Source organism: Hydra vulgaris, chromosome 12 (assembly GCF_038396675.1).
Source record: "Hydra vulgaris chromosome 12, alternate assembly HydraT2T_AEP".
Classification (NCBI taxonomy): Eukaryota; Metazoa; Cnidaria; class Hydrozoa; order Anthoathecata; family Hydridae; genus Hydra; species Hydra vulgaris.
This window is the reverse complement of record NC_088931.1, coordinates 51,711,056-51,736,673: the sequence shown is the minus strand read 5'-3', so window position 1 is coordinate 51,736,673 and position 25,618 is coordinate 51,711,056. Positions and strand designations below refer to the sequence as shown.

At 26.7% G+C, this 25,618-nt stretch overlaps 1 protein-coding gene across 3 annotated transcripts in view; it reads right to left on the bottom strand.

Moving 5' to 3' along the window:
• LOC105850908 (uncharacterized) overlaps positions 1-25,618 on the bottom strand; it is a 268,050-nt gene that overhangs the window by 36,200 nt on the left and 206,232 nt on the right. For all 3 annotated transcript variants that reach the window (XM_065813636.1, XM_065813637.1, XM_065813638.1), the window contains 6 exons: positions 21,598-22,206; positions 20,944-21,083; positions 17,247-17,320; positions 17,057-17,160; positions 16,821-16,916; positions 5,016-5,309 (listed from right to left, as the gene is read on the bottom strand). In XM_065813636.1, the coding sequence (XP_065669708.1) occupies positions 5,016-5,309; positions 16,821-16,916; positions 17,057-17,160; positions 17,247-17,320; positions 20,944-21,083; positions 21,598-22,206 (1,317 nt within the window). The remainder of the gene's footprint in view (positions 1-5,015; positions 5,310-16,820; positions 16,917-17,056; positions 17,161-17,246; positions 17,321-20,943; positions 21,084-21,597; positions 22,207-25,618) is intronic.

Genomic DNA, 25,618 nt, shown 5'->3' with positions numbered 1-25,618 from the left:
AATAATAAAAATTTAAAAAAAAAAGCAAACTGATGATTTAAACTTACCACATGGCGACCTTAACTTTTTCAAAACCAGTAAGGGGGTTTTAAAAAATGTGTCTTCATTAAGAACATAATTAAAAATTTTAATTTTATATTTAAAACAAATCATTTTACTATATTTATTTTATTTAAAAATAAAAAAATATTAAACTTACCCAATATAAAGGTAATATGGAAATTTAAAGTTTTACAACTATTTTACCACGCCCCCATTAAACATTCTAAACCAAGTGCACAACAATGACAGAATTTAGAAGACCATCCAAATAGTATTGCACTCTGGATAGTATTAAAAAAGTCAACTCAGACGCTTTTAACTTATGTTCCTTTTTGTTAGACCTTATTTTTTATATAAGTTGTTATTTATTTTTTAGTGTTTTTGTTAGATATTCAATCATGTTTTATATGAATCTAATTATTTAGTACAGTGTTATTGCCTGGTAGTGATATTCAGGTTAGATATTATAAAGTTAGATTTACTTTTAAAGAATCTTTCAAGTTTATTTCTTTAAAAATTTCCGTTTGCAATTTTTTTGTACAAATGTTTAAAAATGAATAAAAATACTTTTATTATTTTAATTTTAGTGCAGTAACTTATCATATATTGTAGGTTTTAAATTCTAGTTTATCTTTATCTTCAGTTTAAAAGTTTGTATTTATCTTAATGCAATGATGCATTTACTTATGGGCTGTTTTAATAAAATGTGCTTAATTTTCTAAGTTGTTGTGAAGTTGCAGTTTGTATTTTTCTGTCATGGCCAATGACACAATCGCCAATTTCAAAAAAAGTCCTCTACATCTAGGATAGGCAATAAGATTTTCCCTCAATTTATTAAAGGGAAGGAATTACTTTTACCAACAGTGAAGTGGGAAAAGTTAGAGTGGGCAGCGGAAAATACTTAACTACATCTGCAAATAGAAGAGGTATTTAAATGTTTTTAGTTTAATATGTATATTTTTATTGATCAATTTTTAAAATTTTGTTTGTAAATAAATAAATTTGTTAAAAAATACCAATTTCTTTTTCTTTTAATATTAATTTAAATTAATATTAAAAGAAAAAGAAATTGTCACTGCTGTGACAGTGTTTATGACTCTCCGTGTCAAAATAATATTATATTGTCATTGAAGATTATATATGAATATTTTAAATTACAGTTAATAATCTTCATAATAATCAACAGTTATTACTAATTAGGTATTTAATAGGTATCTAATAAGTGCTTACAATTTATAAGAGCTTATAAAATCAATTTTTTTTGTGTAAGTTCTTAATCAATGTGTCCTTATCTATTCAAGAAAACATTGTTTTTAATTAAAAGGATCATACTTATAAAAAAATTAACATTTTACTAATTTCTTTTTTCATTTTTATTTTATTTTATGTTTTTATAACCTTTACGTGAGTTATTTTTCATGTTTAACTGCAAATTTTATGTATTACAAACATTTTAAATTCAGTTGCTAATCTATTTGTTTAGTTCTACTTTGGTGCTCTACCAACTATCATATGTTTACTTTGTCTACTGTTAAAATATGGTTTTAGGTTGGTAAACTTTAATTACTTTAAATTTACTATGTTGATCATTAGCTAATAGTTTAAAAAGAAATTAATTTGTCGTAATCAAGGTAAGAATAATTTTATTTTCTGGTTAAATTACAAAAATAGTTTGATAAATTTTGCACCAATAGCTATTATGTTTTAGTTATTTTGTGAAATAGCTAATTGTCTTTGCAATAAATGTCTTTTCTTACAGATTTTAATTATTTTGAACAATGCTCTAGAAAAAACATCAGCAATCGGTAAATTAGTTTGCAGTGATAATCTTTAATAACTTTACTTCTTTTATCATGTCATAATTTTTTTTTTATTTTAGACATATCTTAGAATGCTTTTTCAGCATTTTGCAGAACAACTAGAGGGCCTACATCTCATAAGACACATAATGTGCGGGCTTAAATTTAGGCCAAAAGCCCCACCCCCTTATCTTTTTTTCTTAATATAGAGTGTGGATCCTGCAGAAAGTAATGTCTGCCTAATCAGGGAATTCAGAAATCTGCAAAAAAATTAGGGAATAAAAAGAGTAATTAAGTTAAATTTTGGAGAAATCAGGAAGAAATCAGGGAAAATGGCTCTTCATCAAACCTACATAATTTAAGTAAGTTTTTTATTGTACATGTAATATAAAATTTTATTCAGCAAATAGCTTGAAAAACAAATTTTTAAGTGTTTTCATGTTTTTAGAAATTTTTAAAGCTTTTTAATGTTCTAAGAAATTTAAAAAAAGCTTTTTTAAATTTCTTAGATGGACACTGGATGGACACTCTTCTTCATATTCTGTTACTTCAGGGGTTCGCCAAGGTTCTACCCTTGACTTTATATTTTTTTAAATTTACATTACATCTCCCAAAAATTCTTACACCTAAGGTGTCATTGTTTGCTGATGATCCTACCATTTATTCTTGTCTTGATGAGAAACCAACACTCTCTGATTATTTGGAGGGGGCATTTGAGCTTGAAAAGAATCTCACTTCTACTACAGCATGGGGCTCTCAGTGACTGGTGAACTTTAACTCATGGGGCTCTCAGTGGCTGGTGAACTTTAACTCAGATAAAATCTCAATTTTTTAAGCTAATATTTATGGAAACAATGTAGATCTTCCTATATTTATGAGCGGTAATGTATCCAATGAGCTATCTACCCTTCATCTTCTAGGAATAACCCTTACTTCTGATCTTTCTTACTTCAGATTCTATTCTTTATCTCTATAAACCTCAAATCTGTCCTTGTATGAAATACTGTTGTCATATCTTTAGCAGATCTTCAAATGATGCCCTTTCTCTTTTAGACAAGGTGCAAAAACGCATTGTAAACTTAGTAAACCTGCTCTTGCAGTCAATCTTTAACTATTGTCACATTGTTGTAATGTTGCTTCTCTTTCTCTTCTCTATAAATACTATAATGAACTCTGCTATAAAGAGCTGGCAGCTCTTGTGCCATATACTAAAACTTATGTCACTCGTCATTCAATTAAGTTTTTTTTCTTGAACTACAGTTATTTAGAACTCACTCTTTTTATCTTATTTCCCTGATTTATATAATTTGCAATCTTTTACGTTGTCTGTTAATTGTTATCTTGTTTTACAAACTTCGACTTTTTTCTTTCAGTGACTTCCAGCTCTAGTAGTGGTTGCTTGCAGCCTTGTGGAGAGTTTTAAGAAAAAATGTTGTATAAGTGGATTTTTTTACATTTTTTGCATATAAAATATTTTTTTATTATATATATACATTGTTTATATATAATACAATAAATATTGCATAGCAATAAAATTGCGCTTATTTAGAGAACCTGCTTGAAAAGTGTTGATTAATTGCTATTGGTATAAGAGGTTTATAAAACTTTCATAGCTCAGTGGTTTAATGCTCTGTTATTTGTGTTGTTTTGTGAGGGTTCAAATCTGCACCTTAACACAACACATTTTCAATTTTTTCAATTTGGCTGTATATATTTATAGCAAAAAATAAATATGGCAAAAAAGATTAATTTTAAAAACAATATTCCAAGTTTTTGTTAGCTACAGGCTTTTTTTTTTTTGCCTCTACAGCAGCACCTTTTAGAGTAGTGGATGGGCTTACTAAATTTAATTTTCATTATGTTTCAGACCATAATTTTTTTTTCAGACCATCCGCAGCTTATTAAGACTAAAAACTTGATATATGTTTTAACATTACATAATTTGAAGTTTGCATAAGTTAGATATTTGCATATACTTTTGTTCACATTTTCTTATAAAGACCCTTTCTCGCCATTACCTTGGTTGCAATGGCTGCCAAGAGTTCTGTGTCAAACATGCTTGATTGAGCATTAAGTTGAGCATTATACAATATGATGTAAATACAAGTAAAAGTTTTACCGTTATCTTTCTGCAATGCCATTTCCAAAAAAATGACATGTTCCTTTTAGTCATACTCCTATTCTATACATTACAGCTTCAACTATAATACATTACTAATGACAAAAATACACTTATACAAAATAAATTTGTAAAAACAACAAAGTAAATTTGCAAAAAGAACTTTTACAAAACAATTTAGGGAAAAAATAATAAATAAATGTTAAATGATATGGTATAAAACTTTATAAAACCTTTTAATTTATTTTTGCTTTAATATTTTTTTTTAGAATGTAATTTTCATGATGATATATTTGTTAAAAAGTTTAACAAACTGAAAATAATAAAGTTTAGGCTTTAAAAAAATTAAAAACAGCTTTTATTACAGTTTGGCTTGTGTAATTTGTAACTGAGTAATTAGTTCTTAAAGTTATTATTTCGTTAAAAAGGGATTTAAGTATTAATGAGCTATGTTTAAAACAAATCATAAGTTATAAAAATATATTTTCTTGAAATATTTTTAAAATGAAAAAAATTTGACTTAAATTTATATACTTTATAGTCTATAATAAATTAATTAAAATTTTCTATTAATAAAACATTTTAGAAAAAATAGTTTAAAAAAGGAGCTAAAATAATTTCTTTGTTAAAAATCTTATTTGAAAAAATTTTGCTAATATTAGATAAAAGTGTTAGCTTTACATATATGGCTTATAAAAATTTTGCAACAAATAACTTTTTTTTCAACTGTGCAACTAAGCTAATGAAGTTTCAGAATACATTAAGTGTAACACTTGATGCATTACAAAAAATTTAGCCTAAAACCCTGTACAAGTTGTATATTCACAATTAAAAAATTGCAACCTAAATACATAGCCAATAATTGAACTCTACTTAAAACCCATAAAATTAAAGATTTTTTTAGGTGGGTTATAAATGCATACATACATATATACATACAAAAATACATACAGAAAAAATACATTCATAAAATACATACACACAATACCTACAGTAAACGCACAGAAACATTTATTTATATACATAAATATAGTTGAAAATATAAATCAAAAAACCTGCTTCAGCAGTCCAAAATGTTTTAGATTGCTGGGTGCACAAACTCATCTTCCTTCTAACTGTTGTAAAGGCGAAGCAAATATAATACTCAGTAAAAGCCTTTAAAGGACTGATTATAATAAAATTAGTTTGGTTAGACCAGATTTGATTTGTGTTCGATCCATCTTTTTGTTTCCATTGGATAAAAGTAGTACTGATAGGATATCTTGCATCTTCAAAAAGCTTTAATGAGATCACAACAAATGTTTTATTTTGAAGAAGTACTTCATAAGATGCAAATGTTGAGTAGTATTCTGAAAAAATATAAGATAACCATTTTACTATAGATATATTATGTTTTATCTTTTTATTTCTCAGCATAATTTTTTTGAAAAATCTTAAATAAAAATATTAAAAATTATTTTTGATCATGGTTGGTTCTGAGTAACAAGTAAATGAGAAATCTTTTAAACAAGATTCACATTACATGTAGAGAAACAATATTTACATTACATTTAGAGAAATAAGATTTACATTACATGAAGAGAAACTCTTTTCTGCATTTGTTATTGAGATCTGAAAAAAAAAAGTTTAAAAAAATGAACTGATAAAAATGATTTATTGAGAGCTTTTTTTAACATTTTTGAATGGAGATAAATTTGATTAATAACTGACACTTAAAGTTTGAAAACTTATCAAAAAGACAAAAACATACGCAGATAATCTTGATAGTGTTGCAATAAAATAATTTCAAAAATACTGAGGGGATGTGGGATATTATAATAAACTTGTAACAGTCCAAATCAGTCTGGTCATAAAACTTCACTAAAGAAATAATAGAGAATTCACAGAATTTAGATAATAAATACCTATATCTTAAGCAAAAAATAAAAGCACATGATAAATATGGAAATTAGGGAAAATATCCCCTATTTTCACTATAGATAAAAATTATCATACATATTTTTTATTTTTTCACACTTTTTAGCAGTATTTTCACAGCATACTTGGCTTTCTACTTCATAATTTTAATTGAATTATACTCCGCTTGAAAGTTTTTTTGAACATAATTGCTATATTATTAGCTCTAAAAACATGACGCACAGCTATATCATTATATTCTGTGGATCCTCCTATACTAGCATCTCATAACTCACAGCCATGTTGCTAGTGTGAAAAGTTATTAATACCAATGCAATTTACACTTCTCCAGAACCTTTTGCATTTGTGTAATAATGGATTTTCTATAAGGATAACAGCTTTTAAAGAAATAATAGAGAATTCACAGAATTTAGATAATAAATACCTATATCTTAAGCAAAAAATAAAAGCACATGATAAATATGGAAATTAGGGAAAATATCCCCTATTTTCACTATAGATAAAAATTATCATACATATTTTTTATTTTTTCACACTTTTTAGCAGTATTTTCACAGCATACTTGGCTTTCTACTTCATAATTTTAATTGAATTATACTCCGCTTGAAAGTTTTTTTGAACATAATTGCTATATTATTAGCTCTAAAAATATGACGCACAGCTATATCATTATATTCTGTGGATCCTCCTATACTAGCATCTCATAACTCACAGCCATGTTGCTAGTGTGAAAAGTTATTAATACCAATGCAATTTACACTTCTCCAGAACCTTTTGCATTTGTGTAATAATGGATTTTCTATAAGGATAACAGCTTTTATTTGTTGATTATATCTATTTAAGTATCAAAGAGCTAGTTTAAATGTGGCAGATGTACTCATTTTTTCAAAAACATCACCTTGTTTTACATTTTTATGTTTTTATCTAAATCACCTTTTTATGTAAAACCCAGTTTAAAAGCATTAAGAACATCATCATTATAGCATTGTTTGTCTTTGGCATCATTACAGCCAAGAACATTAAATTTAAAATTCATTTTGTTACCCAAAAAGTTTATAATATAATGATATGTAATTTACATAAAGTCTGATTTACAGCTAACACTAGGTAAGTCAGTTCTGGATGCAGTTCCCAATAAAATCATCCCATGTTGCAATTTATGTTTAAAAACGGTTGAGCTTGTTGCAGAGATATTTTCATTAGCCCACTTAACTGCCTGAGAGTGACAGAGTATACCAAAAATAAAATTAAACTGACGGTGTTGATGGTTTTTATTTTCAGTAGCTGCTAGTTGTGATGGTGGTGTGACGTCAGATGCAGTCCAGTCAATCATTATTAATGTCAGTCAAAGAATTGGCATTCAGCTTGATGCTTGACTTATCAAAACACGCACAGAACAATTACACAAATTACTTCTCAAATTAATTATTTTGTCAGAATAGAAATGTCGCACAGAATCATCATTGTCACAAATACTAGAAAGAAAAATATTTTTGGATTAGGCAAAGTAGTAGTTGTTTTGCAACACAGGTTCCAATATTTTTAAATTTTCTGCTCCATGCTCATGTCACTGCTTCATCAAGTAAAAAAAGTTCTTTGCACAATCAGCACAAGAAAGATAACTCTTGATGTTGAACCATGAAGGAGCCTAAGCATTTACAATAAAGTGTTACATTTTGTAGAGTGATGTGGAACAGGCTTCTTTTGAAATATGCAATCTTAAAATTCTGTTTGCTTTTATCAGCCATCTATCATGGTATTAAGTTCCTTGGCATTGTGCTCTGTAAATACATAACTTCATCGCTATCTGAATAACCTTGCTACCGTGCTAAGCGCGCTCTGAGAAGATATATATCTGATCTGTACTTAGATTGTTCTTAACCTCATTATATACCTCAACCACTTTTTCTAGCATAGCTACAAAATTTAAAATTGGTAAACCCTTGGGATCAAAGTCTAGTGAACTCATAATTGCACCACTAGAACTATGACGACCTCTTGTACACCCTCTGCCACTTATTACTTTTATTATTTTGGAAATGGTAGTTCATTAGTATGCAACAGACAAACAAGCCATTGCAGTGGTCTTGCAATGCTTTTTTCTATTTTTAGAATCACACCATTTATTTTACCTGTTTTGTTACTGTCCAATCACAAACAACTGCTTCTTACAATTTGTATTTGCAATTATTTATAGTATCTTATTTTACCTTATTTATCTTATTTGAAACATCTGCTGCTTTTCCTGTTTCTGGAATTACATGATCAATATAGTTGTTGTTTGGAAAGGATGCAATAACATAATGTTCTTCCTTTATGCTCCTATGTACACCAGACTCAACAAAAATTATGTCTTTTTTCCCATCAAATCCAATACAAATTACTTCTTGCATCTCAGCAGCATGCTTAGAAACCTGTTTTTGCCACTAAAGACATCTTTGGTATTTAGGTTTTGCAGGATCTATTGCAATTTCTGTTGAAAACAGCTTCATATCTTTTAGCTCTGCACTCACTAAAATAAAAGCATCTCTGTTACTAATCTTGCATCTGTCCAAAGCTTTGCACAATTATGGGTATTGCTTTATATTTCTGGTTGCTACAACACCGTCATCAGATTTGCTACTAGAAACTTCATAGCCAAGAACTTCACCCCTCGTGTTTAGTTGCAATTCTAAGTCATAACCACCATCATCATCAGCATCATCACTCATGTCACTGTAGATGTAATTCCCTTTTGTCTCATATTTTATTTTCTGACTGCGTTTTCAATTACTCGACTGCTCTTGTCGCTTTCTTATGCAACTTAGCTGTAGCCTTTTTATCTATGGCACCTATATAAATTTTCCTTTTAGTTTTTTGGTCCAACCAGAATGACTATTTTATGAAACATTTTATGCGAAAGTGGACAAATACATTATAAATTCTCTTGTACACCGCTGTCAACACATTTACAAATACATACATCAAATACAGTTTGTAATGATTTCAAACAGTCTTGGTAAGTAATGGATGTCTTCTTAGAACTGGGATATTGACCCTTGACTTTATCAACCATTTTCTTTATACGGTTGGCTACACTCTTTTCATTAATTGCTTGGATATTTGCTGTGTTTTGATACCTAGAACTTCCCGTGCTAAAGCTGTTGCTCTTTTCTGCACACAATCATATATTTCGTGCTTTAACCCTTTCCGGCCCAACGGGACATTTATGTCCTTGTTCATTTAAAACTATATAGAGGTTCAGCTTTAGTTTATATCTGTATTAAAGTAAATCAAAACATTTGTCACATAGTTAGGCAATACTTCCAAACAATATTTGTCTCATTCGCAGGTTTTTTGAGTTTATTTTTTTTAATTCATAAAACAGCAACAATCAAAATATCTAGTTTGGTATAAGTCTGACTAATATCACTAAGGCTGTGAACAAAAATAGCTGTTTAGTGAGGAGCATAACGAAAAACAGTTCCAGCATCATTATCGATATCATTAGACTTATACCACTCTGCCATGTAATAGAATAAACAAAATGCTAACCATTGGTGGCAAAAACTCAAAATATTGAAAAAAGTGACTTATACCACTATGCATCTCATGGGCTCATATGTAGTTCTGTAAAGGATCATATTATACCTTTGAAACTTTTTTTATATATTTTTTAATCTTAGTAGAATAAAAATAATACACACTTTATATCTGCATTATCATTATTGTATTATTTTTTTTTTGGTATTTAGTTATGGGACAAATATGTTCCATCATGCTTTTTGAAGTCTTTTTATATGAAATGCTTATTTGTTGCAATCTTTTGGTAAAAAAAAGTAAAAAATGAGTCAAAAAAGATATTCCTCTGCTGCTGAATTTGCGAATTATATCCACAAGGTAGATACTTGATAGATTCCTGTTTGGCATAAAAAATAAATAGTTAGAACTTGTTGATTATATTCTATATTTTAAATAAATTAATGATTAAGCATTGTATAAATTAATGATTAGTAATAATAAGAAAAAAAAATAATGAATAATCATTTGTTCATGTAAAGGTCCTGTATATATTTATTTTGATGAATGCGAAAACCCAGTAGATTATTTTTTAAAATACTTTGAAAATGAAACTATGGAATCTATTACTTATCAAGTAATTTGTATATACATCAGTTACAGAAAAAAGTTCCAGTGCTAACAAAAAACGATTTGAATGCTTTCATTGGAATCAATATGGTAATGGGGTATCATAAGCTTCCTTCCTGGAGAAACTACTGGAGTAATGAAACCAATTTGACAGTGCCATTTGTTTCAGATATCATTCCACAAAATAGATTTATTCAAATACTTTCAAATATGCATTTAAACAACAACATTACAATACCAGCTGATAATACAGATAAATTTTATAAGTTACATCCATTGATAGACAGTTTTAATAACAACTTTACCAAACTATTCAATGTATCGCGTTATCTTAGTATTGATGAGAGCATGATACTTTTTAAGGGTCATAGCTTTTTAAAACAATATAACCCTAAGAAACCAATTAAAAGAGGATACAAGCTTTGCTCGATGACTGATACTAATGGATACCTTTTTAAATTTGAAATATATAAAGGAAAAAAACAATAAATTTACTGATAATACAATTCCAAAGTATTTTGGATTAGGTGATAATGTTGTTTATCAAATGACAAAATCTTTACATAGAAAATATCACAAAGTTTACATTGACAACTACTTCATGTCTGTTCCTCTCATGGAGTATTTATTCTCATATTATGTTATGTGTTGTGGAACTTTGTGATTGATAGAAAGTATTTTCCTAAAAATTTATATAAAGATAAAGATTTAAAGAGGAGAAGCTTTGATTACAAGCTTTGAGTTTCTAAAAATAACATTGGAGTTTATAAATGGATTGATAATAAACCAGTGCATGTCATATCTAACTTTCATGGCACTGAAAAAACAGAGATCAAATGAAAAAATAGAGATGGCAGTATTGTGATGATCTCATGTAATCAGGCAGTAAAAGATTATAACACTTATATGAGGGGTGTCAACAAAGCTGATATGCTTTGTTCTCTTTATGGCACATCCAGGAAATCTCTAAAGTAGTGGCACCGCATTCTTTTTGGTTTAATTGATAGGACTGTTTGCAGCGCTTATGTTGTTTACAAGAAATTGAAAGATAACAATATCAGTTTTCTCAATTTTCGAAGATTAGTGGCACAATCATTAATAACAATAGGTCAACCACCAAAAATTAGGTAACCAATTTCATCAAGTTGATCATGCGAGTTGTCTACTAACAAAAGAAGAAAATCAAATTTCTCTATTCCAGTATCTATTCATAAGGAAAATCTAGGCATCCATTGGCCAGAGCATAGTTGAAGTCGAGGAAGGTGCGAAGTATGCCCAAAGATAAAATTGAAGCACAGCCTTTCATCAAGTGCAGCACATGCAAAATTTATATATGCATAAATGTTAAAAGAAATTGTTTTAGAGAGTATCATATGTAGTATACAAAGTTATTTATTTTATATAGAAATTTTTCTTTTATAATTATTTTACCGGGCTAAGGAATTCTACATGCTCCTAAAATGGTTTTTACCTAAAAAACACCCATTTAATATCACCCTTACACCCAACACCACCACTCACCTAATCTTACTTAGCCACCAAGTTCTACTCTCCACCTACCTAGACAGTCTACCTAAATGCAGCTTATGTTTAAATGTAATACATATATATATATATATATATATATATATATATATATAAATAAATTTTACTTCTATTTTGCTTGTTGGAACATATCTGTCCCGTTATAGTTTCCATGGCAATGAAAATGAGGGCCAAAGAAAAATTTATGATTTTATGCTAACAGTGTCTATAGTATATAAAATCTTAAGAAGATTTTTAAAATGTAGGTATTGTCATACCTTGGGCCTAAAAGGGTTAAGAAGTAGTTGTACAGTCTGTAAACTTCACTAGAAGTAGGAAGTTGATTCTTTTTTCATAACTGCAGGTTGGCCTAGAACAAGTGTTTAGTTGCAACTCTTGTGCCAACAGATGCCATTTCTTAATACTCAATACAATAAAATCAATCAATATCGATAGTAGATGACAAGTAAAAAAGATTGATAATAAACAACTGATTGAAATAAACCCCTTTGTAGAAAGAATTAATTTGCACTTTTTATCAACAATCTACAATATAAAAGAACATGTTAAACACATATATTCTTGTAATATATTATTAGCCTTACTTCAGGTTTGTTGGGGGCAAATTTACAATATGTTAGGATTACTTTGTGTTGAGGTAAGATTAGGTCTTATTATTTATAGTTACTTAGAATTATCTAATATTATTTCATGTACCATTAGATGTAATATTAATTAAACTTAATGAACACTTAAAAGAATATGCCTTTATAAAATTGAAATAAATTTTCACATTATTTCATCATTTTTAACTAAAGTTGCAAATACTTACTGAGCTCAAAATTAAAAAACCCTTATATTCCTCTAATTAAAAAACCCTTATAATCCCCTAAAACCAATAGAACAACAATTTATGCTATAGCCAATATTATTGTCGGTTTTTTTGAAATATAAAAGCTCATCATTAAATGACATGCTCATTTAAAAATCTTGAAGTTTATTTTCTTTTATACCCCTAATTTATATATGTATATATATATATATATATATATATATATATATATATATATATATATATATATATATATATATATATATACATATATATATATATACACACACACACACACACACATATATATATATATATATATATATATATATATATATATATATATATATATATATATATACATATATATATATATATATATATATAAAAGTAATGGAGGAACTTCATGTGAAATCAAAAATATTGAGTTTTTAAATCTAATGTTCATTGAAAAAAATATTTTTTAAGTATTTCTTGTATATTTTGTACAGATTACTAACTGTTCTGTTTCTTACTTGTTAATAAAAGTCGCTTAGTTATTACCATTACTCTTTTAAATAATGAAAAAAAATTTGTCTTTTTTTGAAAGAAGATATTTTTTTATTGTTTTTTTTTCAAAAAAAAAGGAGGGAGAACCTTTTAAAAAAAAAAAAAAATAATATTTAAGTTCTTAAATAACATGTAAAGTTTTCTTAATTGCAAGCGGTTTCATAAAATTTTATTTTGTTATTACCCTAATATATATGTGTGTGTGTATTACCTAATATATCTGTGTGTGTGTATATATATATATATATATATATATATATATATATATATATATATATATATATATATATATATATATATATATATATATACATATATATATATATATATATATATATATATATATATTTTCGTGACTAAATGTGTGTGTGTTTGTGCGCATGCGTATGTATAATTTGTATGTATGATATGTGTGTGTGATGTGTGTGTGTGTGTATGTGACACGTTTTTATTTATGAGTAAAATTGGAAAAAAAATTTTGTTTATTTATTATTATATTTTAAAGAAACATTTATAGTACTTTTATTGTTTTTATTATGATTATTGATATTAAGATTATTATATTTATTTAATCATTTTTACTTTTTTTGAAGTAGTTGTTTTAGTTAAATAGGTAGGTTGTTACATTTTGTCTGTATATAACCGTTTGTAACTTTCCTGCTTGTGCATAATATTCAACTGTTGTTTAAAAATTGATGTTGGTTTATTAGTATTTTCTTACTATTCTTATAATTCTTAATTTATCATCATTATTATTATTATTATTTCATGGTATTTACTTAAGATTAGTTTTTAACTATTTGGAAATCACCTTGATTGTACAATCTTTTATAGAAATAAATTGATTGATTGTATAATGACTATGTTTTCAAAAAACGCTGTATATTTTAAATACATTTTTAGTACATTTTTATTTTAAATGTTAATTTAATACATTTTTAAATATTAACTTGTATAAATCATAACTAGTCCAATTAGTACACAGTATTCAAAATATCAAACAGTTTCACTGCAACCAAAAAAAAAAAAAAAAGGAGATGCATGGAAAAAAAATGTGATTCACTTTGAGAAATGTAAAAGATTACTTTAAAATGAATCTCAAGAATCATAAAGAACAACATGTAAAATGCTAACAAATTGGTAAATAATACACCAATACACCAGCTTGGCATTGGACTTTAACAAAGTGAAAGGACGAATAAAGAAAATCTCAGATGAATGTTTAAAACTATGGGCTCTTTTGAAGTTTCCAACAATAGACAAAAGATAAGTGCAAAGGTTAATAGAAAAATTGATTAAAAAGAGACAAATAGAAATCAAAATACCAGGTACTTATAGTTTCGATGGTTCATTAGATATAAAGAAAGAGGATGGACTTTGGTTACATACTGAAAATAAAAAATCTTTATTTAAAGCAATTAGAGACATCTGGTAGAGTTCAACTACAATGAAGCCTGATGATCCAAAAAAATTACACTTTTTACAGAAAATAAAAATTTGAAATACTCCATCAATGCCATCAACTTTAACTCTGAATAAATACAGAGAGGAATACGAAGTAGTTAAGATAAAGAACAATAAAAGAGAGTTTAGACTAATGGAATTGAAAAAGGAAAAGTCAGAGACAATTTTTAAAGGACTTAAAAAACTTTTGAATGAATATGATTTATGAAGATCTATAAAGATGATTGTGACAGACACTACAAGTTTTAACACTGGGAAAACAAGTGACGTGATAAAGAGAATAATGACATATTTTAAAAACATTGGCTTTGAGAAACCTATGTTGGTGTCAGCACCATATATTAGATCGAATTGTAAAGTTGTGCCATGATAACTTTTTGGAGTTAACACCAATTCACCTGATTTTGAAGTAGTATGTAGTAAATATGAATGTTTAACATCGAACTTTGACCATAGTGGTATACAGTTAATAAAGAATGAACTGAGATGGAGAGATGACATGCAATTTTTGATGCATCTCATTAATGTAGTGAAATACTTTGAATCAAAAAGAAATTTGCAAAGGTTAATTTTAAAAGTTTACCAAATATTAGCCAAGATAAATAGAACTCCCAGGCAATTTATTTATTACTTGCTTACATACTAACACCTTTAGATATACAATAACTTGAGATGGCTGTTAAGCTTGTTGCTAGAAAATGTGTGTATACTAGGGTATAATACTTTTACAAAATGAATGAGCACGTTATATTCTGATAAGTTTTTGTATATAATTATTTATTTTGCTATTTATAAACTTTTGTTTATTTTTTATATTTTTAGGTGATATCTGTGTTTGTTTTTCTATCAACTTTATGCTTAACATTCACACTTTTATCAATTTTTTGCAGGTCAGCAATCATTTTTCCAAATCCGAGGGTAGTATATATACATATATATATACATATATATATACATATATATATATATCTTTATATATATGTATGTATATATATATATATATATATATATATATATATATATATGCAAAAATCCATATTAATTATCATGCAGTCAGCTATATGAATTTTAAATTGGGCATTTTGCTAGAGAAGCCACTCAAAATATTAGTTGCACAATACCTTAGACCTCTGTGTCACATGCTACAGTACCAAATTGGTTCTTTTTGATGAAAATAACTACAAGTGAATCCAAAACCATACATATACATGGTGTTAGATATTAAGAGTTGCTTCCAATCAATACAACTGTCACTGCAGAGGTCTATTGTACTAACAAAGAAAAACTTTCAACAAAATCTACTAAGCAAAAATTATTGAAATTTAACAATGAGATATTACCTGACCCACTGTATTCACCTGAATCAGTATTCAACTGATTATTACTTGCTTCATTTATTGAGCAACACACTATGTGGTAAAGATTTTAAAAACAAGACCTAACTGGTCCATTGAGCAAAGGAATTAATGTGTTGAAGTGTTCCAGCAACAACCCAGATCTTAATCTTATGGAGAGCAGAAGGAAATGAAATCAAAGACTCTTTGAGTGTTCTTTACTTGATTCCAGAACTGATGATGGAAATAAATAAAGTTTAAATTTTAGGACATGTCTGAGCAATACTTTAAAAAACCTTCTGAAAGTACGACTGAAACAGTACGAAAGAATAAAGCGCAGATTAATAAATATTAAATAAATTTTAAAAATTAACATTTGTAGCTTTGTTACTCCTTCATTTTTGAATTTTTAGAAAAAAAAAATTATATTTAAGTTATATGTTCACAAAATTTCTTTGGTAGCATTATATATATACATATATATATATATATATATATATATATATATATATATATATATATATATATATATATATATATATATATATATACATATATATATATATATATATATATATATATATATATATATATATATATATATATATATATATATATATATATATATATATATATATATATATACACATCCACTTACTCTTGGAGATTTAGGCAGCATTTTGTGAGCAAAAAATGATGTCTTAAACTTATGTGTTTTTTTACGAAAAGAAGAAAATGAAGAATAATTAAAAAAGATTGCTGTCCTAACCAAAACCCTTAGTTGATATAGCAACACTCCTTTGCATATTCGAGGAAAAAAACTTGGTGAATAAGTTTTTAAAGCATAAAGGGACAGATACGGTAAAAGAATGCGATTTTGCTGAATGATGAGTCCAGTGAGCACAATGGATATTATTTATTAATAATATTAATTATATTTTATTTGTTTATTTTAATATATTTAGAACTGTCCAATAACAAAAACACTGTTTTGTTTTTTAAAATTAGATTCACTTAAAAAAATAATTTACTTAAAAAAATAAATTCAAATTAGAACTCTAACTTGTTGTGAAAATTCCTTGACAAAATTACTTAACTTTACAAATTCTTACCAAGTAATTTGTCAGAATTTGTTGGATGAGCAAGCAAATCATCAGGATAAGTTGGAGCAATAAGTAAATTTTGAGGAAATTTTATTGTTTGTAAAGCTAAGAAAAAAGTTAAATAAAATTATTTTGTTTAAATAATATTAGCTTGTCAGTATATATTTAGCATTTTATCAAATAAAAAAATAAATTAACAAATTAATTAGAATTTAAAAATTCTTTTTTTTAGGTAAACAAAATACCTAAGAAAATTGTAATGAATTTATTTAAAGTTTCCGCAATCTTTTGAAAAACCTCTTTACTTTGAACAGCCAGATAAATATCCAAATCACAAATAACTTTTTGGCTTAGAAATAAAAACAAACAAAATGTAAATATAAATAGTTGCAGGCAATGTCATCAAAAATTTTTAAAAAAAAAAAAAAAAAATACTTTTGAATCAGTTGCATTGATGTAACTTCACCTAATAAAAACTCTCTGATTGATAAGCGAAGCAGTTCTGTTATCTTTAAATTAAAAAAAAAATGTATAACATTACAGCATTTTTATCATAACTTGTAATTACAAAAATTTTAAACAAAACCTGTTTATAAACGCCTTTTAGATAATAAAAAGTTTTTTAGTAAAATATATTGTATAGAAAATATTTTTTTACATTTCTTAATTTTTATCAACAACTCTAGTTTTAATAATTTTGTTTTTATATCAAACAATCGATTTAGCCATTATTGAATTTACTCTTTATTGAAATTAAGACTGATTAAACTAAGTGAAAAAATGAATGGGGAAGTTGATGTTGAGAGAGTACAGAATGAAAAAGTGTTTGGCTAAGAGTTATTAAAAAAAAAGTTGTTAAACTTTCAGATGATAAAGCACATAACCATTTACTTTATTTCAAGCCAGAAAAACAAAGTGTTTCAAGAGACACAAAAAATCATGGTAATACAATTATACATAAAAGTAGAATCCTTAATAATTGGTATAAAGGTTGAATAGCAGATATTTATGAAGGAGGAAGGGGCGCACTAGAGTGTGGTTAAAACCAAGGAATAAAAATGATTTAACCAGGTAATACAAAAATTGACGATTTGACTTGCTTTTCAATAAATAATGGCATTTACTGAGAAGCAAGTTTAAAAAAGATTTTTAGCAAAAAAATCTGCAGATCATTTGTGGATCTTTAAAAAGCTTTTAAAAGAAGAATATCAGACCCTAAAAATAAACACAAGTGAAGTCAACAATGAGAAAGTAAGAAATGATAGGATTTATATGTAAAAAAGAAGAATGAGCATAATCTAATGTTTGAACTGTTTTTAATTAAGTGATTATATGTCCACTACTCCAGTTACTTAGTGCTCCTGATATTGTTCTTTTTGAGTGCAGAAAATATGCCTTTGATGAATACAGAGAAAAACTCTAAAATAAGAAAAAAAGCAATGATCTTTGAAAAATATTGAAGAAAAAAATCTAATAGGGTGCATAAAGTTATAACTAAAAAATGAAAGCACTCCTAAAACATTTTTCATATATAAAAAGTATGTATATATACACATGTGTGTGTGTGTATATATATATATATATATATATATATATATATATATATATATATATATATATATATATATATATATATATATATATATAAATATTACTGACTTGTCTAAGGAAGTAGAGAGATTAAAAGAAAAAGGAATAAACCCAACAATTAAACTTATTAAATAAGAGGAATAAGTTGGCATCCTAAGTCTAAACATAAACACTCCACTGTAACTTTATACTTTTAAAGGGTTTTTTGTTTGTATTACATGTCTGATGATTGCCTAAAAAGTTGGTTTTTCTATCTTTATAAATTTATATATATATATATATATATATATATATATATATATATATATATATATATATATATATATATATATACACATATATATGTTGAATATATATGTTGAGCGGTTCTTTCAGCCTTTGGGAGGGGAATAACATTAGCAAAACATATATTATACAACTATACATAAATTTTTTTCATAAGGTTTTTTCGAAACCAAAAACCTGTTTTTTTTTTCTAAAAGAACAGCAAAACCAGCAGTTCATCATACTTAACTAAATTGTTCAAGGATTTCTTGTTTTTACAAGCTAACAAGTAACGTGTAAACACAAATATCGTGAAAATATTAAGGACTTTGATACTGCATTTAGTTTTACTTATTTCAATATTTTTTCTACCAATTCAAACAACAAAAACAAATTTAAGGTCAACAAATTTTTTTTTGTAATTTTGACTTTTCTATTACTTTAGATATTATAAATCCTAGTATATTTTAACATTATACTTTTTTAAACAGATCAAATGCGTAATTTTCAGTTGAAAATAGTATATTCAGTTATAAATTGTATAAAAATAAAAATAGGTTATTGAGTTATAACTATGTTGTTCAATAGATATTACTTTGTTAAAAAGCATAACATTCAAATGACAATTACTTTATCATTATGTTTGCTATTTGCAGTGCACTTTAAACTGTAATTTTATTGTTTAAAAAAAATTATTTTGCTAAATTTTGTTTCTTAAACTTTTTTTTGTTTTCTTAAGTTTGCAGAACTAAGTCCTTCTCTTTTTGGTTGTAAGTCATATTGTTATTGGATGATGCAGTCTTTTATTTTTTTCTTTAAATTTTCATTAAGCATCTAATGATATAAAGAATTATATAATGTTTATAAAAATGGATTCATAAATGACTATAAAAAAACGTTTTTTTCTACAACATTTTTTCAAATTATAATATGCATCTGATATAAGTTTGTTGATACTGTGTAGGATAAAAAACCATACGAAGGTGTTACAAACTTTGCAACACTTTGAATAAAAACTAATCTCAACTTACTAAAAATTAGGATTTAAGAGAAGAGTGCCTAGTTATAGGATATTGAAATTATTAACTAACAATTTATTGAGATCAATATTGTTGCTTTCTTTTGAAGAGAAAAACTCTTCAAAATTTTTTTTTTTGTAACATTTTCGAAAAATTTTTATTTTGCAATATTTATAATTAATATTTATAATATAATTTTTTTTCCATAGTATTCTTTTTTTTTTTCATTGTAAACATTTATTTGTTTATCTTAGACGTCTTTTTTTTTTCCATCATACACATTTTTGTACCAAGAATAATTTTAAAAGTTTAGCTTTCTTACCTTTTTTTATATTTCTTTCATTAACTCCTTGTGTTTGTTTACAAAACTATTAACTTAAGGTAACTATTTTAAATACTTATTTAATGATACCTTAGGAATATTATACAGTATCATTTATAAACTTGTTTATAAACATTGCATCTAGAAAACTTAAAAACATTACATCTAGTAAAACTTCAACCAAAAAATTAAAAAGCTTTAAAACCTGAATTACTAAATACATTATTTAAATTATTCCTAAATTTTTTTATTAGTTTCAAAAAAGGATTAAACTTTTTTTTAACTTTTGCATTAAATTAACAAGCAATTACACTTTTAATTATTATATTAAAGTTTATCTAGCAAAGTTGTCAATCAAAAAATAAAATCCTTTATTTAAATGTTTGCACACAAATCCTTAATATCTATTTATATATAATTTTGAAACTATGCAAAAAATGTCTACTTATCAAAATAATTGTAGCAAGAAACACAGGTTTTGAAGCTGTTATAATAACTGTTCAAAACTATTATAACAAATGAAAATTAATTGAGTAATTTCATAAATGCAACTGTTCTTTACTTAATAATTGGGTAAAAACCTTATCATATATTGCTGCTATTTTTTTATTGATACAGCAAAATAACTTATCAATTTTTATGCAATTATAGGCAGTTTTTAGACAATAGTATAACCACATAAATATTTATTTAGATACCTAAAATAAGTTTTACTTTTACTAACTTTTATAACAGTAATTGTGTCTTCAGTATTATAAAAATCTGTTTTAAAATTGAATTTTTGTACTTTACACATTTCTATTTTTATTAGAAAATATAAAGTTAAAACTTTAACCTTATTTTATTATGAGACGTTTTTTATGACATTATTCTTATGTTTTTTTAAGAGTAATTAGTAAATTTTATTAAAAATAAAACTAAAAAAAGTAAAAAAAACCTGAGGCTCTAAAATTGCAACAACTCTTTCATACAGATAGCTACCATGGAAACTTGTCTCATAAACCCAAGTTTCTTGCGAGGTTAAGTGAAATCGAGAAGGATTTGTCATTTGCTTAGTTCTTTTAAAATTCAAATTACCTTAAATATCAATGAAAAATATATAAACATACTTTCATACATACATACATACATACATACATACATACATACATACATACATACATACATACATACATACATACATACATACATACATACATACATACATACATACATACATACATACATACATACATACATACATACATACATACAGACATACATACAGACATACATACATACATATATATATATATATATATATATATATATATATATATATATATATGCAAAAAATTAAATTGCATAAATTATTAATTATTTTAACGTTTTTATAACATTTTTTTTAAAATATCAAATTAAAAAAAAACTTAAAATCTGCTAAATATCTTTAGAACTAGTTATAAACTGTTACTAAGTTACTAACATTTATAATATAGTATTAATATAAAGATAGTAACAGTTTATAATATAATATAAATGCTTTTAATAAACTTGTTTCAATGACAAGTAACAGTTACTTGTCCTTGAAACAATTCTGTTAAAAACAAACCTGTTAACTGCCTCCAGAATAAAGTTTCAGGAGCAACATCTCCAATAAATACTTCATCTAACAAAGTAGCATTAAAACCAACACTCCACACACGTATATTATTGTTTTGTACACTATCTTCAAAATGTAAAGCTGTGTCTAAGCATTCTGTTTTTGAAACTAGTTTCCCATCAATGTAAACTGATATAGTTTCATTATAAACAAATGCAAAGTTGTACCACAAACCAGACTTTCCAGGTAATGAATACAAACAACTATCATGAAAAACTAAAGTTGGTTTAACAGAAAGAATATTTGTGTCTATAACACCACAAAGCAACACAACAAGAGAAGTACTTATTATTGGCTGATATTGATTTTTAATTTCACAAGTATGTTTAACCCAAGCTGAAAACATATAGGAACTTTTACTTAAATATTTAGAAATATCTTGATTAGCAACATCAACATAGTTAGACTCAGTTGACAATCCATTATTAATTAAACCCAAGACAGGTTTAACTTCTGGTGATAACTTAACTTTATAACCATCAGAGTTGTCAGCCACAAAACTTCCATTAATAACTTTATTAAAAGATTGATAGAAAGTTTTGTTGAAATCATCTAAATCTGGAAACAAAAAATAAAATATAATAATTTAGATTCATTAAATCAACATGTAACATTTTAAAAGCTAATAAAATATAAAGATAAAGAATCATAAAACCAACTCTTATTACATCTATTTTACATTGATTTAGGAAAAAAATTTATAAACTGGATTTAACTAAATTTATTACTATCAGCAAATCTAAACAATCTCTATATAAGATAATCATTAAATAAAAATTATAAACAACTATAAATAAAACACAAAATTCTTGACTGTGAAAGAAAAATTTCAACTTCAAGAAAAATTTGCTACAAAGGATTGTTTAAAAAAGTTACATGACAACTAGTTCAACTGTTCTATTGTTACCAACGTTGACTACAAACGTTTAAAAAAACAAGTTAATCAAATCATTTTATATTATCTAACTTTATTTTAGTAGATCTCTATCAGATAATATGGCAGGATTAATATGGATAGCTTTTTAGAAAATTTTGGATCTGGACAGTATAGTTAAGTTTATTGTATATAAATCTAGATTTGCTATTATAAATTATAATAATTTAGTAAACTATTTTGATTCAAATTGCTTTATCATTTTCTATTAATTGAAAGTCTTCATGCTTTTGGTTTTAAACTTCTATATTTCTTTAAACAGTCATTGCTACATGGTCATGCATTAAAGATTTTAGATTTTTTTATTTAAATGGAAATTTCATTTTGTTTTGTTATTGTATTATTTTAAAATTGCATTATTTCTTGTGGTTATCTGGATTTGTGATAGACTTCACATTTACTATTTAACTATACCCAAAATTAAAACAATATCAAATTAAAAAAATTACGTAGATTGTTGTCTACAAAAGTCAGGTAAGAGGTCAACTAAAGTTAATTAAAAGACTTTTAATTTTTCTTTCAGCATTTTTGCTGAATAAGGTGTTCTACCATAAAATCATATGTTTGCAATGTTTAATTTGATTTTTATTATTAAAAACTATACAGGAGAATTTAAATCCTGATTTTTGTAATAAGGCGGAGCCAAACGTTTGCAAATAGTTTCAATTATTAACACAGCAGATAATCTTAATTCAAAAGGGCAAAGCATTTCTTTCATTATGTTAAGTGAGCAATTAAATTAGAACAAACAAACTTAGTTGGTTTTTTATCAATAAGCATCTGGAAAAAAAAGCTGATTTTATTTATATAAACAATAATATTTCAAAATACTCAAAAATATATATATATATATTTTTAACATCTTCGCTTCCAACAAGGCTGCACGCAACCACTATTAGAGATGGAAGTTAGTGGAAGGGAAAAGATGAAGATTGTGAAGCAAGATAACGATTGACAAACGACTTGAAAAATTGCAAATTATATGAATTAAGAAAGCAAGATGAAGAAAACAAATTCCAAAGAACTAATGTTTGAGGAAAAAAACTAGACAATAGTTTTTTGAGTATTTGGGAACAGTCACAAAAAAATGATGAGACTTGATCGAGTAACATGAGAATGAATTTTAGTAGATGACACAAAAGATGCTAGTTCTTTAGGGCAGTGCCCATTATAGTATTTGTAGAAAAGAGAAAGAAAAGCAACATTACAACAATGTCATAATGGTTGGAGGTTGGCTGCAAGAGCAGGTCCAACTATGTTTGCAATGTGTTTTTGCACCATGTCAAAAAGAGAAAGGCATCATTAGAAGATCCACCCCAGATATGGCAACAGTATTCCATACAAGGCCGGATTTGAGATTTATAAAGATAGAGAATAGAATCTAAAGTAAGAAAGTGTCAAACTTGATAAAGAGATGCAACCTTAGTGGATGCTAATTTTGCAACGGATTTGATATATGGTTTCCAAGAAAGATTAGAATTGAGAGTTAATCCTAACAGATGAAGCGTAGATGACTCATCGAGTACGTTACCGTTCATAAATATAGGAAGATCTAGATTGTTTTCATAAAGATTAGCTTAAAAAATTGAGTTTTATCTAAGTTAAAGTTCACCAGCCATGCGAGCCCTATGCTGTAGCAGAATCGAAATCCTTTTCAAACTCAAATGTCCCCTCTGAGCAATCAGAGAGTGTTGGCTTCTTATTATGTCAAAAATAAATGGTAGTATCATCAGCAAACAATGCCACCTTAGATGTGAGAATATCTGGAAGATCATTACTGTAAATTAAAAAGAGTATAGGGCCAAGGATTGAACCTGAAGTTACAGAATATGAAGAAGAGTGCTGTCCATTGAGGACAACTTTTATACTAAGATTGGAAAGGAAGGATTCAATAATCTTAAAGATGCTTCCAGATACACTGTAAGAAGAAAGCTTATGGAGAAGACCAGCATACCAAACTTTATCAAAAGCTTTTGAAATGTCAAGATTGATGGCCTTAACCTCATCACCTTTATCTAGTGCACAATATAACCTATTGGTTATTACTGTTTGCAAATCAGCTGTAGAATGAGAAGATCGAAATCCATATTAATGAGCAGAAAGTTAGGTATTTGATTCAAGATGAGAGATTAAGTGTTTGTTAATAAAAGATTCGAAAACCTTGCTTATGATAGGAAGAAGACTAATGGGAAGGTAGTTACACAAATCAGATTGCTTGTCATAATTTCTGAAAATAAGAATAACAGATGCCGCATCAGAGTCTTGTTTTCCAGCAGAAACAAGACTCTGATAAGCACTTGCAAATAGTTTTGAAAGTATAGACAACAGCTCCGGAGAACACTTCTGCAAGGCCATAACAGGTATGTTGTCTGGACCACAGGCTGTAAAAGAGTCTAACAGGAAATCACTTTGGATACAGAAGCTGGAGTAATACGAATATTAGGCAATGGATCAACCTGTTTGTTGGCAATATCAGGTAGAACGCAACTAGTGGAATCAATAGATGATATTGATGAAAAGTTTTTAGCAAACAATTCAGCTTTGTCTTTAGGTGAGATGACAAAGTCTGAACCATACAAGAGAGGCAGAATTAAAGATTTGCCCTTATTATTAATACTATTAAAGATTCTCCAGAAGTCATGAGAACCTAATTTTTGTGATGAAATACAAGATTTCATGAAGTGAGAATAGCGAGCTTTGGCGTTAGACAAAATCTTTTTACAATGGTTCCTGTCTGTTTTCTGGAGAACTGTTTTGCTGATAGATATGGAAGTAATGGTTTCAATTGGAAATTGCAGTAGCACAGTATGAGGAAAACCATGGAGAAGAGTGAGGCTTGACCTGGAATGGTCAAGAGGAAACAAAAGATTCCATGCCAGCCTGAATCCACAAAGTTGTGTAGGAAGCACATTTGTCGACAGGAAGACGAAAGATTTCTGCCCAAGGGTCATCACAAAGAAAATCATGGAAAGAATCCCAGTCAACTCTAAAGTAGTTGTAAGAGTTACAATGATAGGGGATTCAAATGATGTTTTA